The sequence below is a fragment of the Trachemys scripta genome, chromosome 3, assembly GCF_013100865.1.
Source record: "Trachemys scripta elegans isolate TJP31775 chromosome 3, CAS_Tse_1.0, whole genome shotgun sequence".
Taxonomy (NCBI): domain Eukaryota; kingdom Metazoa; phylum Chordata; order Testudines; family Emydidae; genus Trachemys; species Trachemys scripta.
This window is the reverse complement of record NC_048300.1, coordinates 80,858,549-80,871,808: the sequence shown is the minus strand read 5'-3', so window position 1 is coordinate 80,871,808 and position 13,260 is coordinate 80,858,549. Positions and strand designations below refer to the sequence as shown.

The 13,260-nt window shown below is 43.9% G+C and overlaps 1 protein-coding gene across 4 annotated transcripts in view; it reads right to left on the bottom strand.

Annotated features, from left to right (window-relative positions):
- Positions 1-13,260, bottom strand: part of FRMD1 (FERM domain containing 1) — a 75,147-nt gene that overhangs the window by 20,337 nt on the left and 41,550 nt on the right. For all 4 annotated transcript variants that reach the window (XM_034765193.1, XM_034765192.1, XM_034765195.1 and 1 more), the window contains 4 exons: positions 8,308-8,387; positions 6,167-6,243; positions 3,795-3,981; positions 1,006-1,161 (listed from right to left, as the gene is read on the bottom strand). In XM_034765193.1, coding sequence (XP_034621084.1) covers positions 1,006-1,161; positions 3,795-3,981; positions 6,167-6,243; positions 8,308-8,387 — 500 coding nt within the window. The remainder of the gene's footprint in view (positions 1-1,005; positions 1,162-3,794; positions 3,982-6,166; positions 6,244-8,307; positions 8,388-13,260) is intronic.

Below are 13,260 nucleotides of genomic sequence, written 5' to 3'. Positions count from 1 at the left end.
AAAAAACAAAAACCGAAAAATACGCACATCAAGAACAAAGAGGTACAAAAATTGCTATTTGGGCACACTCAGCGCTAGAGACTGTAAGCTCTTTGGGGGCAGGGACTGTCTTTTTGTCCTGTGTTTGCAAAGCTCCTGGCATAAAGGGGTCCCGGGCCATGACTGGGGTCCCTCAGTGCTATGATAATACAAATAATCTCTTTCACTGTTTCACAGCACTTGAATGCCATAGGACAGACCCCTTTGATTATCCTTTCAACAATCCTCTTCCCCCCTCACCCCCCAAAAATCAATCCCCCTCATCTGACAACATACGGCTTCAGTGTTTTCCCCTCCCACGATTCCACATTCAGCCAGTCCTCAGATGCACCCAAAAATACTCTGTAGCAGTTGCTGTGGCATCACACAGAGCAGCGTGGAATGGAATGGGAGCAGACTCCACCCTACTCTTAGGGCATGTCTACACTAACCCCCCAATTCGAACTAAGGTACGCAACTTCAGCTACGTGAATAACGTAGCTGAAGTTCGAAGTACCTTAATTCGAACCTACCTCGGTCCAGATGTGGCAGGCAGGCTCCCCCGTCGACTTCGCAGTACTCCTCTCGCCGAGCTGGAGTACCGCAGTCGACGGCGAGCACTTCCGGGTTCGACTTATCTCGTCCAGACAAGACGCGATAAGTCGAACCCAGAAGTTCGATTTGCTTGCCGCCGAACTACCGGGTAGTGTAGACCTACCCTTAGAGAAGGGAGGCTGACCTACTTGTGGGGCTGTGAATCAACGGCTGAGAACTTAAAAGGTGTTTCTTCTCTCTACCAAATGAGTCTGCCATGGAATGGTATTTGTGCACATCAGTGGAGCCTCCCCAGATACAAATGGATTCACTCCCACATGTGGCAAAGCCTCTGCTTTTAACATTAGAGGCACAACATTTATAAAGTGAAAAGAAACCCAGCAGCACATTCATCTTTGACAAAAGGATGAAATAAGCAGCTGTTTGTTTAACCTTCTGTAATCTGTAATAATGGACAGGTACATCTTCCAGCAAACAGGACTCCTTAATGAACTTCAGGATTGCATCTTTAGCAGTCAGACCTTGCTGTTCTTGGTGCATCTCTGGAGCATGCTTCAAGATATAGTCACTCCCCCTCTTTGCAATTATCTGCCACAAAGGAAAGAGACATGGTCAGCAGCTTTTCAACGATCCCAACGGGAGGCAGCTGGGTCAACAGCAAGGACCAAACAAGAGTGGAAACGGAAGCTCTTTCCCAGTTAACCTGAACACCACACCAGGCAATGTAAGTTCACTGAACTCTCTCTCCTTGAAGAGCCAGCATTTAAATTTGCCCAAAAGATATTAGAGAATCAGTTCTCTGAATAGGTCCCCCCTTAATTATGTGGCAAAATCATAACATGCAATATCTGAGCGCAATAAGACAATAGTATTTGGTATTTAATATTTGTATTCTCTAGTCCTGGCAATTCTTCTCAGGTTTCAGTTTTGCTAAACACTTACAGGCAGCTATCTAATACTACCTAAAATACTGGCGTATTCTGCAGCCACGGCCCAAACACTGCAGAAATGCTAGTATATGCATCAATAATAATTACACATGGTGCTTATTTAGCAGTGTTCATCTTCACAGTGCTTTATCAATAATAACTAAATACACCTCTCATTGCCTCTATGGAGGTAGGCAAGTATTACCATCCTCCCATTTTACAGATGGGAAAATTTGCACCAAAGTTCAGTGATGTTTCCAGGGCCAATGAGTGCCAGAGTTTACAGCTCAGGAATTCCTGGCTCCTGGTCTTGTGCTCAGATCACTCAGCCATGTGTTACTGTAGAATAATGCAGTATTCTAGGGTAATGTTAAAGCCTTCCTCCACATAGGAAAGGCTGGGTTGGGAACAGTTGCAACAGAGATAGGAAGAAATTTATGCTAAACTTGCTTCTTCACAAAGCCCCATTACACAGGACATTTAAAACTAGACTGTGCAAAGCACTTGAGAATATCCAATAGGGAGCAAATTGCCCAAGCAGAGATATGAACAGTGACCAAACAGAGCCTTTTCCATAGTTCTATTAAGCTCTTCTTTTGCCTTCTTATACAAACTCCCTGCTTTTCCCTGTGCACAGACCTCATGTGACTATAATCATCCTCCTACCAAGAAGGCTGAGCTCTGTCAATGTCACTCTTGATCTTATCAGCCAGCAGCTGTACAGCATCACGAGGCTATAGCTGGGAGCCAAGTCCAGAGTTCAAAGCCAGATTTCCCACTTGCTAGCCTGCAGCTCCACCCTTTATATTCATTATTCGGGTTGCAGTAGCCTTCGGCCACCGATCTGAACGAGATGCGGTTAAAGAAGTAGATCATGCAGTGTCTTCCCTGCTGTACCCTGGGGACAGGGAGAGAAGCATCCCCCTAGATGCCAGATTTTGCTATCTGTAATAATAAATCATCTACACGCTCGCGTGGGCCTGTGGCTCACTGCAGCTGGGCTGTGCTCAGCCTTGGCCTTTGCAATGTTTGCAAGATTAAAAAGATTGACAGCCGCCCTAGAACAGTCCCTGTCAGACCCACCTTCTTAAACCCTTTGGAAACTACGTAATGCCAGGTGTATGTCATCTGGGAACTGCAATTTCCAGGGTGGGGAAGAGTCCAGTGGGGAGAATTCTGCCAGGGAAAAGGGAGTATTTGTGCACAGTGGGAGGAGAAGTAGCTTGGGGCTCAGGAGTATAAAAGTCCAGACTTGCCCTGCCTCCACCACACCTGCCTCCTGACGCCATTCATTTCTCCTGCATTGAACCCTTCCCCCGCCTGATGCTTGGAAACAGCTGGGGTTGGAGGGGAATCAGAGGCAGAGAGGTAAGGAGACCTGCTCAAGGATACACACAGCAGGTTGGAGGCAGAGCCAGTAGAACCCTGACTTCTTGACTCCCAGTCCACAGCATCATCCTCTCCCTCCCTGTCATTTACTTGCATTCTCACTGACTGTGGTGGTTCACTTTGCATCCGTGCGTAACAGCAGAGTAGGAAACAGTGCAGGAAGCATTCTGCACGTTGCATGTTTGTGCGCTCCTTCCAAAGGTACTGAATGGCCAGAAGACAAGTGACTGGTTCAGTCATTGCCCTCAGGCAGAGTTAGTCACCATAACAGGTTTAAAAAAGGCAAACCATTTTACTCAAAATGATAGTTACAATTCAAATTAACCTATTAAGACTTTTTGAGGGGTGGGGGTGGGAGGGTAAAAAAACCACCAAACTATCCCAAACACCCCAAAATCTGTAAAAATGGAGCATGGAAACTGAAATCTTTAAAGTACATACTAGAAGCACTGGACAATGAGATACAAGTAACTCAAGACCAATTAGTGGCCAAGAGACCATACACAGAGGGATCACAATGAAATTCTCAGCTGAGCCTAGTCAGAGCGAGAAGTCCTTTTCTCTCTGTTTTGACCAACTGGTGTTGCCCCTCACGTACTGCCACCCCGCACTGAACTCAGTCCACCCCACAGGTAAATATGATGGGGCCAAGGTACTGAAGATACTCTTCTTCAGCCCCTTGAGGTTTTCCAGAGAATCTTAGGATGCAAAAGCAAATGCATTTCAATGCAAATTTATTTCTGAAAATATCTGCCATTTAACTGTTGGATTCAGACTGGGAAGCACATAGGCCTCAGTGGAGAAAAAGCCCTGTTAGATTCATCCCACATACAGTCACAGAGCCTGGGGAGTCCCTGCTGCAACTACAGACGATTCTGCCTCATTCTCATGGTGAAAACTTACCCACTGTGGGAAATAGGCTTGAGGTTCAAAATATTTCCCAACATGGACATTCTCCACATAGTTGCCCAAGTCAGCCTGTAAACCGTATGCAGCCAGCAGGAAGTAGATTTCTTCTTTGTGGAGGCACCGAGACCTCAACACCTGCTCCTTGAGATGGCAGTAGTACAGGTGCCGTGCTACCATGTCACTGCAGAATACAGAGAGAAGCTGTATTTAAGCCACAGCAAAGAGAGATCACATTCAGGTAAGGCCAGTCACATGCAGCTTCACTGTCGAGAATGGATACGTGTATGGAATCACTGATGTGTATAAACTGCATTTTTAAATAGTCATTTACTCTCTGTATTATAGTAGCATCTACAGCTCCAGTCAAGACCAGGGCCCCACTGCACTAGGCACAGTAGGGAATAGTCTGTCCTCAAATCTTTACAGTCTAAACAATCCAAATAGACAAAGGTTGAAGAAAGGAACTCATATCATCACTTTTCTGCGGAGAAGTGGAACTAGGGCACAGAGTGATTAAGTGCCAAGAGTCACATGGGAAGTTGTGGCAGAGCCAGGAAAGGATCTCAGATCTCCCGAGTCCCCGTCCAGTGTCTCAACCAAAAGTCCATCCTTCCTCTCTAGGACTGGCACTGCTTTTGTATTGCACCTTCCAGCTGAGGCTCTCAAAGTGCTTTACAATATCAGTGAATTACCTGGGAGGTAGATAATAATGGCAGGAACCTTGGATTTGCTTTTGTTGTCTTGCAGGAGCACTAAATGGGGATGTTATTAGGGAAAGGTGAGCATATGATAAATAGATGGCTAGATGGTCACAGAACCAAGACCTCCCTTCTAGGACTCTGATTCAATGAGTGTGTTTTAAAGAAGCCCCATGATTGCATGGATGTGCCTCTGTGCACCTCTCTCTGCTTTACTACTACTGCAGAGGAAAGACGCTTGTGATGCTAATGGAGAGGTACAAAGGGTACGTTTTACACTGCAATTAAAAACCTGCAGCTGGCCTGTGCCAGCTGACTTGCGGTGTAGATGTTCTCGGGTTCGGGCTGCAGCCTGAACTCTGGGACCCTCCCACCTTGCAGGGTTCCAAAGCCCGGGCTCCAGTCTGAGTCTGACTGTCTATACCACAATTAAACAGTCCCTTAGCCCAAAGCCTGCGAGCCAGAGTCAGCTGGCATGTTCCAGTGGTAGGTTTTTAAATTACAGTGTAGACATACCCAGAGGAAGATGAATACTGGGAAGTCTCCTTTTAGCAGTAAGAAAAACTTCCTCCTCTCAGAGAGAAACTTTCAAAGGGAAACTTTCTCCCCTCAGTCCAAAGAGGAAAATAAAAAAAGCCTTATTCAGATGAGGACAGCAAAATGCCGAAATAGAGCAAAGATTATGCTGACATTAATCCACCTGAATGCTTCCAGCTCTTGGTTTGCCCTGAGGCCAGAACCACACCAGCAGTGCTGATGCAAAAACACTCTGTCAGTTGTTCATTTTTAACTGAATCATCCTTTGTTCTGCCTGGGGAGGGAAGGGTAGTTGTGTGCATCCTATATTCCACATGAATGGAACCCACTCAAATGCAAAATTCTATAACTCACAAGTCATTCCTTTTGTCCACTTCCAAATTAGCCAGCATGCGCATGGCTCAGATACAGTAAATACAAAAAATAAATTACCAAAGGAAAAATATTAGGCTGTATCCCAGAGTAACAATTTCTATGATCATTTTGCCAGTGTTGGTCTGATTTTCTTTTTAATCTTGTACGTACAATCAGAGGTTTGTTGGCTGCATTTTAATAAATATTACCTACATCCATATCTAGAGAGAAATAAAAAAAGAGTTAAGCCTTCCGAACAAGGAGGAAGAAGGGGGAAAATTATTGTAGACTGAAGTTCAGGCTGTGGAAAGCATATGAAAACAAGGCTGCCATAGTTGTTGTGGGCAAATGGATGGGGAGTTTGAAGAAGAGCAACAGCTAAATCAAAGCATGTGAGTGAGAGGATGGAGAGTCGACAGCAGAACAACAAACTTGAGGGTGCTCACTGTTAATTTTGTAATAACTTCTCTAACTTCATCAGCCTTACAATTGTTTAGATGCTAAACAATTAAAAAGCAGCAACATTAAATTATTGGCGCATGGCGCTTTAAAAAGATAGCTGAAAAGCATCTCAGTTTGAATCCTACCAGGATGGAAGTCGACTCCTTTGGATAAAAGGATGTACTGACAGACATCATTATTGACCTCCAGAGAATGCCTTTAGGACTACAGCACCCACAGAGAGAAGGAAAGAGCTCTTCAAAGGAAAGAGATTTTTGTTTTTCCATCTAATACAGCTTTATTAAAAAATAAAGTTGTTACCCTGGACAGATTTACCTTATGGCCCTTCCATTTTCTACGTAGTACTGTACCCTGAAGAAGGCAACAAAAGGAGGGGTGAACTTCTCTGTCCCCTTTAGGGCAAAGGGAGAAAAAGAAAGCATTAGACAATTTTCTCATGAGCCCAGAGGCTTCCCCACTATTCTGTGTTTTGCCCATTGTTCCCCACTCCAGACCCACTCCACACATTTTCTTTTTTTTATTCACCACACTTAGATGTGCAGCAATTGTCTTGGGAGCTTTTATCAATGAGACACTATGAAACATTCGGCCATGGCAAGACATAAATGAAGCATCCAAGCTCTCCTGTTTCCTTATACCCTATGCCACCAGCCCTCAGCCCCACTCTCAGGAAAAGACTAAACCTTTTACCTCTGCAATATGCTCAGCCCTTCCTGACCCAGGCTGAAGCATTCCAGGCTGCTACTGATCTTTGGGCTGGCAGGGCAAACCCTTTGCTTTGGTTATTCACACCATATAGCCACGAACTCAAGGGAGACACGATGTCAATTTCACAGACTACAACTACAGATGTTTAAAAGAATACTGTCAAGATTTTTTGTTCAAACTGTGACCTACCTCCCTTACAGGGGAAGTCCCCTGAGCACCAAATATCTATTTTTCAATAAAAATTAAGACAGAGTTAAAGTCTCGCATTCCTTCCCCTCTCTGCTTTGTCTATTTTGAGGTCTGGTCAGTATGTAACTTCACTCACATAAGCAGACCCAAGCATATGTTGGGTCACAGATCCATCTGCTTACATACATAATGTGTCAAGCACACCTATGGTACCAACAGTAACAACTCCATCGCCAAGGAATTCATAAAAAAAAAAAAAAATCCAGTCACAACACTTAATCATTTTGCAGAGTGCGCAAGGATACCATTTTGTTGTCAATGAAGGGATAAGGAGGAGGGAGTTAGCCAACTCAGCACTGAACCAGGAGGCTCAGGAGACCAGGATTCAATTCCATATTCAGCCACAGATGTCCTGTGTGACCTTGGGCAAATCACTTAGCCTCTCTGGGTCTAATCCCCATTTTACAGATGGGAATCAAAACACTCTCCGACCTCAGAAGAGTGTTGTGTGTTGTAAGGATAAAGATCATGAATGACTGCGAGGCGCTCAGTTACTATGGTGATGAGGGCCACGTGAGTACCTACACAGGCATGTTGCCCTAACTGGTGCCACAGTAGCAAATTCCATTAGTCGCATTTTGAAAGCTTATTCTCATTTGGAAGATGCTATACTGTGTTGAGAGATATTTCCTGTACTTAAAATGGGAGATACTGCTGGAATCAGCAATCGCTCTCGAGGTGGAAGAAACCAAAAGTTCACTTGCTGAGCAAAGTATCTTCCTAGAGAGGTGTAACAGACAATACTTATATACAAACATGTCTGGAGCCTAACAATGTAGTTTAATGAAAACATTCGTGTTAGTTTCAGCTCTTAAGATTTTGTTTTGATGTAAAAAGATGACAACTGGGTATGGGACTTGATCTTTAAACTTCTAATAAAAAAAAAAAAGACTTGACAATGTTATTTTAGAATAGTTGTTTGGTACAAGCCAGACATGTCTTATTCGTCTCACGTGATTTTTCTTGACATTTCAGCTAGCGCAGAGAAATCAAGACTCCTCTTAATAAAAAAATGCTTCCTCCCTACAACTGCTGCTCTTTCATGCACCTCTGTTGAATCGCAACTCCAGCCCCCATTGTGTTTCATAGTCAAATGCACAGTGGTACACAGGTTATTACAAGTAGCCGTGCAAGGTCATTTTACCCAAAGGCTGCTCTGTTTTATACAGCAGGGGTTCTCAAACCTTTCCATGGAGCAACTATTCTCAAGAGAGATTGGCTTATTGACCCCCATCCCCTTCTATGGGCACCTGAACAACACCCTGGTGGCAGCTACAGCAGTTGCTTATGTGGCAGCATAAAGTACTTAATGTAATTTTACCCTCTTTTAATCCAATTTAGCAGCTGGAAATTACGAGACTCAGTTCCATGTGACTAACCAGCTCACCAGAGACCACCAGCAAGTGCGCCTCAGTCTTCAGTTTGAGGCCTCTATTTCATGGTGTAATCATAGCATCACAAAGTTAATAATCTCTGAAATACAACCACATTTGACCTACTTTGCTCGTCTCTTTCTTCCATTCCTTCGAGAAGTATTTGCTAAGCTTCTGCTCCAGGTCCATAAATACATATTCATTGTCTGAAAGAGAGAGAAGAGAAGGGGGTACTGGTAGGAAACGGAGGCTGTTTCAGAAATTGAAATTCCCATCTGACAATTACTTGGAGATTTGTTTCATAGTCTTCCAACAGAGCACATGAATTATAGTAAATGTAATCCCAGAGCAGGACTACATAGGCACCAGCAAGGGAGGTGGCGGGAAATGGGACTTTGCTCGCCAGCTGTACGCTGCTGGGGACATGGGCTTGGAAGGAAGCTCATAAATAGGTCTCACCCCTATAGGTGCTGAGCAGTAGTGGAGGCTTCTCAGCATCTTGCACAATCAAGCCCAATACTCACTTCTTGAGGTGAGCCCATTATGGAAGGGAGAAATGCCAGCTTGTTGAGTTAACCTTACCATCAAATTAATAGAGCAACACTGTCTTTAAAGGAAACTTTCAGCAACCTCCCTTCTTACCAGAGCTGGTATGTTATACACCATCCCCTATCCATGAAATGGAGAGTCTCCTCCCTCCGAGTATTTCTGACCAGATTGTGCCCCCTCACACAAAAACAAAAGACAACTCCTCCCCAATACAACATATCAACACACCCAAACTCCCTCTGCTGAAAGCTTGGTTCATCTCCCCTCTAGCCCAAATTCTCTTACACAGTTAGAGCAACTGGATTGGAAATGGAGGAACCCAGCCTGCCATGAATGGTTGGAACGTTCTCCAGCTAAGAGAGTAGGCGGTGGGGAATGAAGGGAGGCCATCTGGACAACCGCTGTCTTGAAATCACTTTGTGGGCCTTTCAAAAATCTGGAATTTTGTATGTACAAAAAGTATCAAAAACAAATGCAATTCAGCTAGTGAAAATGTGTCTGACCCTTCTCAAGTCTTCAAGAGACGACTTGAGTACTTCAGGCTACGCAGGTAATTCCAGCAGCCACATTCATGTGACTAGTCACTCTATTCCCCGGTCTCACTCGGGGGAAAAAAGTGTTTTGACAGGTGACATAAGTACCAAGCAAAAGATCTTGTTCCTGAAAGACCTGAAATGGAGGGTGGAAGAGACTCTGAAGCTTTGGCTTATGATGTTCAAAGCCGAACTGAAGAAGGGGAAAACAGGAAATGCAAATTGGCATAACCAGCAACTGTGTGGAAAGAATAGTAGATTACACTGATAATCCTTTCCTTGCATACCCTATGGAATGAAGCATTCTAGCCACAAGAGGGTTCAAAACAGTTATCTAGTGTTGCTCTGGATTACATTACAGCTATTTGCCAAACAAGTTCAAGCTACGAACACAGACGTAGCAGGTTTTTGTTTGTTTTGTTTTAAAAAACCATCAAAAAACAAACAACCCCTTCCACTCCCACAAAAAGTAACCTCTATGCTTGGCCAGCATTGTTCCATACATTACTATAACAGGAAGTCTTGTCTGTAGATGGCACAGGAGACTAATTATGAGAAAGTGACCCTTAAATTATGTCACAAATCCCTGATTTAGCAGCACTCCCCTCCCCCACAAGTCCTGTTTCCTTGCCTGTTACCCTCACCCCCAACAATCTAGCCCAGTCCGTAAACTACCACTTGTTATTTATGTTCATATTAAATTCTATTCCTTGTATGCTGCCCTCAAACACTCAGCATGCCACAGGTTTTTGTGCTCAAAAGCGTTTAGTAGCATTGCAGGTGTTGCCAGTGGTGTGGGGGACCGGAGGTTTTGGGAAGACAGAATTAGGTTTGGCACTCCACATAGGGTGACCAGATGTCCCGATTTTATAGGGACAGTCCCGATTTTTGGGTCTTTTTCTTCTATGGGCTCCTATTACCCCCCACCCCCTGTCCTGATTTTTTCCACACTAGCTGTCTGGTCACCCTAACTCCACAGGATATGGAAGTTTTGTTATTTTGACAACCAGGAGGCAGTTTAGGCCTTTGGCACTGGGGAGAGGCTGCATCTTATCTTTCCCTCCCTTTTTTGGGCAAGAGCAGCAGCAAAATTGATTTTAAATTTATGAAGGAAGGGTGGTTTGAATTCCTCCTTCCCACACAAATGGCTGGCACCTCCCCCACAATATCTACCCCTGTGTCTAGCAGCAGTGGAAGAAGCACCTTAGCTGATGCTTGTGCTAAGATGACCAGGACAGGAGTGAAATAGTTAACAATGACATTTAAAGTATTCCCAATTAGACTTCAGTGTTAAAGGCCCATTGAAATGCATGAGGCAGTCCACGCCTCTTAGGGGCTGTTGTTTCAGGCTGTCACCACATAGGTAACAATAGTTCACGCTGAAGAGTTTCTTTGCAATCTTGGGCAAGAGACTTTACAAAATGTTTGTATTCTGGAGCACAAATTATGTGACCAATTCAAGCAGGACCAATGATGCAGCACTGTGTGTGGCTACGCAATCCTATCCTATATGGGGCCCACAATTTCAGATGACTCCTCTGTTATAGGCTATCCCTCATTTTAGACTGCTCTGTTAAGAAACATTTCTGATCACACTATGTCACATCGTATTAGATGTGGACCTAAGCGGCGTCTGGAACTATTTCAGGTATGGTTAAAGGCACTGTCCATGCTACAGGTTTTAACCATGGTTTTGGAACCGGGTGGAGCACATTGACCTTCACATGTTCCATGGGTCAGTTTGGGCACATGTGGCAGCTTTTCTGACATCACAATTGTGTTGGGTGCATCTGACATGCTGCCCAATCATGTTTTTACTGAGCAAGTATCCCACACTACCTCAGAAGGGGAGGGGAAGTGTTTGGAGGACATGCATTCAGTTTAACACCAGAAGCACGTGGGGCTTTATATCTGTCACAGAGAGCTGGGGAAGAGGGGAAGCAGCCAAAGCAGTTAAGTTACTCAAAGATTATTAGTTTCAGAGTAGCAGCCGTGTTAGTCTGTATCCGCAAAAAGAACAGGAGTACTTGTGGCACCTTAGAGACTAACAAATTTATTAGAGCATAAGCTTTCGTGGACTACAGCCCACTTCTTCGGCTGTAGCCCACAAAAGCTTATGCTCTAATAAATTTGTTAGTCTCTAAGATTATTAGGATTGTCCCATCCACACTTAGTATCCCCTTCCTGTCCCCAAGTGTGCTGAACAGATTATAGGAAGACAACCATGGAAGACCTAGGCCTCTGGCAGGGTTGAAACACTGTTAGCGGGCCGTGGCTACTAAGAGTTTTAGCTACCTTGCATCCATACACAAACCATGTTTGGAGGTCAACCATAATGGAAACCAGTTATAGACCTTGTTAAGACTTTTAGCCTGGACAAGGCATAAAACAGCAGCTGAGATAAACCCCACAAGAAGCCATAATTTCAGAGTACCTATAACCTGGGTCACAACTTAATCCTATTGATCAGGTTAGGGCAATACAGACAACTGTGTTCAGTTGATAATTAATACGTTTTTCTGAACAGTGTACGTGATATTTTAAGTACATGCGTCCAACTTCAAAATTTCATAAACAGCCTGAACAAGTGACCTCCCCCACTGTCCCCTCCCCTTCTGGTTTCTCCCCCCTCATCTCAGTGTAGCTTGGAATCGTGGCAGTCCTCCCCTCAGTCCAGGAATGCAGCATCACATTCCTGCTTAATTAAGTTAATACTGTCGGAATGCCAACCTGCAGTATAATCCTCAGTCTACAAAAACAAAGGCTCCCCCAACCCATAAGGTTTTTTTTGTATTTTTTTTTTTTTTAAACGGGATTAGTTGTGAAGTTTACAGATCTTTGTCAAATGTTTAAATTGCCTCTGGTTTGGATGCAATCTCTGTTCAGCAGAGATGTGGGCACTGAACTCTACCCATTTAAGAACAGAACTGGAAAGAATTGCTTAGAAATTCACAGTCTCGCCATTTCAGGTGAAATCTAATATAATTCACTATACACACAGGCTAGATACACCAACTGAGAAAGCGATCATAGCTCCACTGACTTCAGTAGAGCTATGACAATTTACACAAGTCAAGATTTGGCCGCCACAAGGATGCATGTGTATGCACATGTGCACCAGCTCCTCTTAGGATAAGTCTACGCTACGACCTACAGGCAGGATTCCTCTGCTCACGTACACATACTTGCGGTAGCTCAATGAGTTTGCGTGAGTATAAAGAGCAGCGAAGCCACAATAGCATAGGTACTGGCATGGCTGAGCCATATCGAGAACAAACTGACCGTGAAGTTCCCACAGAGCTACCGTGAGCGTGTACACACCAGCAGGGGAATCCAATCCCTAGCTTGTAGTGTAGGCATAGCATGAAGCACAAGTGAAGAATCGCTAGTTAGTAGTTTGCACTTTACCAGTGCAGTAATTCCAAGAAATCCATCTGTTGCCCCAGATAGTTTGTAGCAGTGCAGTTTGTTTAAACTTTCCTCCCACAACCAACCTTTAAAAACTCTATGAAATTAAGTGAGGAAAAAATGAATTGGAATGTAAAGATTTCACGTCACATTTTTAAAAAAAGAGAAACAGGAAATGCAAACATTAAGTTGTTGCTCTACAACGACATTAACTTGGCATATTGCACATCCCGTATATTTAAAGATTTATCACCACAAAAATGGGCCAGATCCTCAGATGGTATAAACTGGTATTACGCCACAGAAATCAAACGGAGCTATGCCAAATTTACACCAGCTACACATCTGACCCAATATGTATTCAATTAGACATTTATCAAGGAAAACTGAAATAGAAAACACAGCATGTATTCAAATGTGATGGAGTTAGTACTATTGTAGGAGTCTTGACTTTTACATTTCCTGACTGTCTCTATTTTAATTTTACTTTTATTATTACAGTCTCCTCACAGAGCAGCATGGTAATACAGTGCTCAGTGTTCATATTCTGCTATCCCTATAGGGACAATACTTGCACTGATGCCACTGA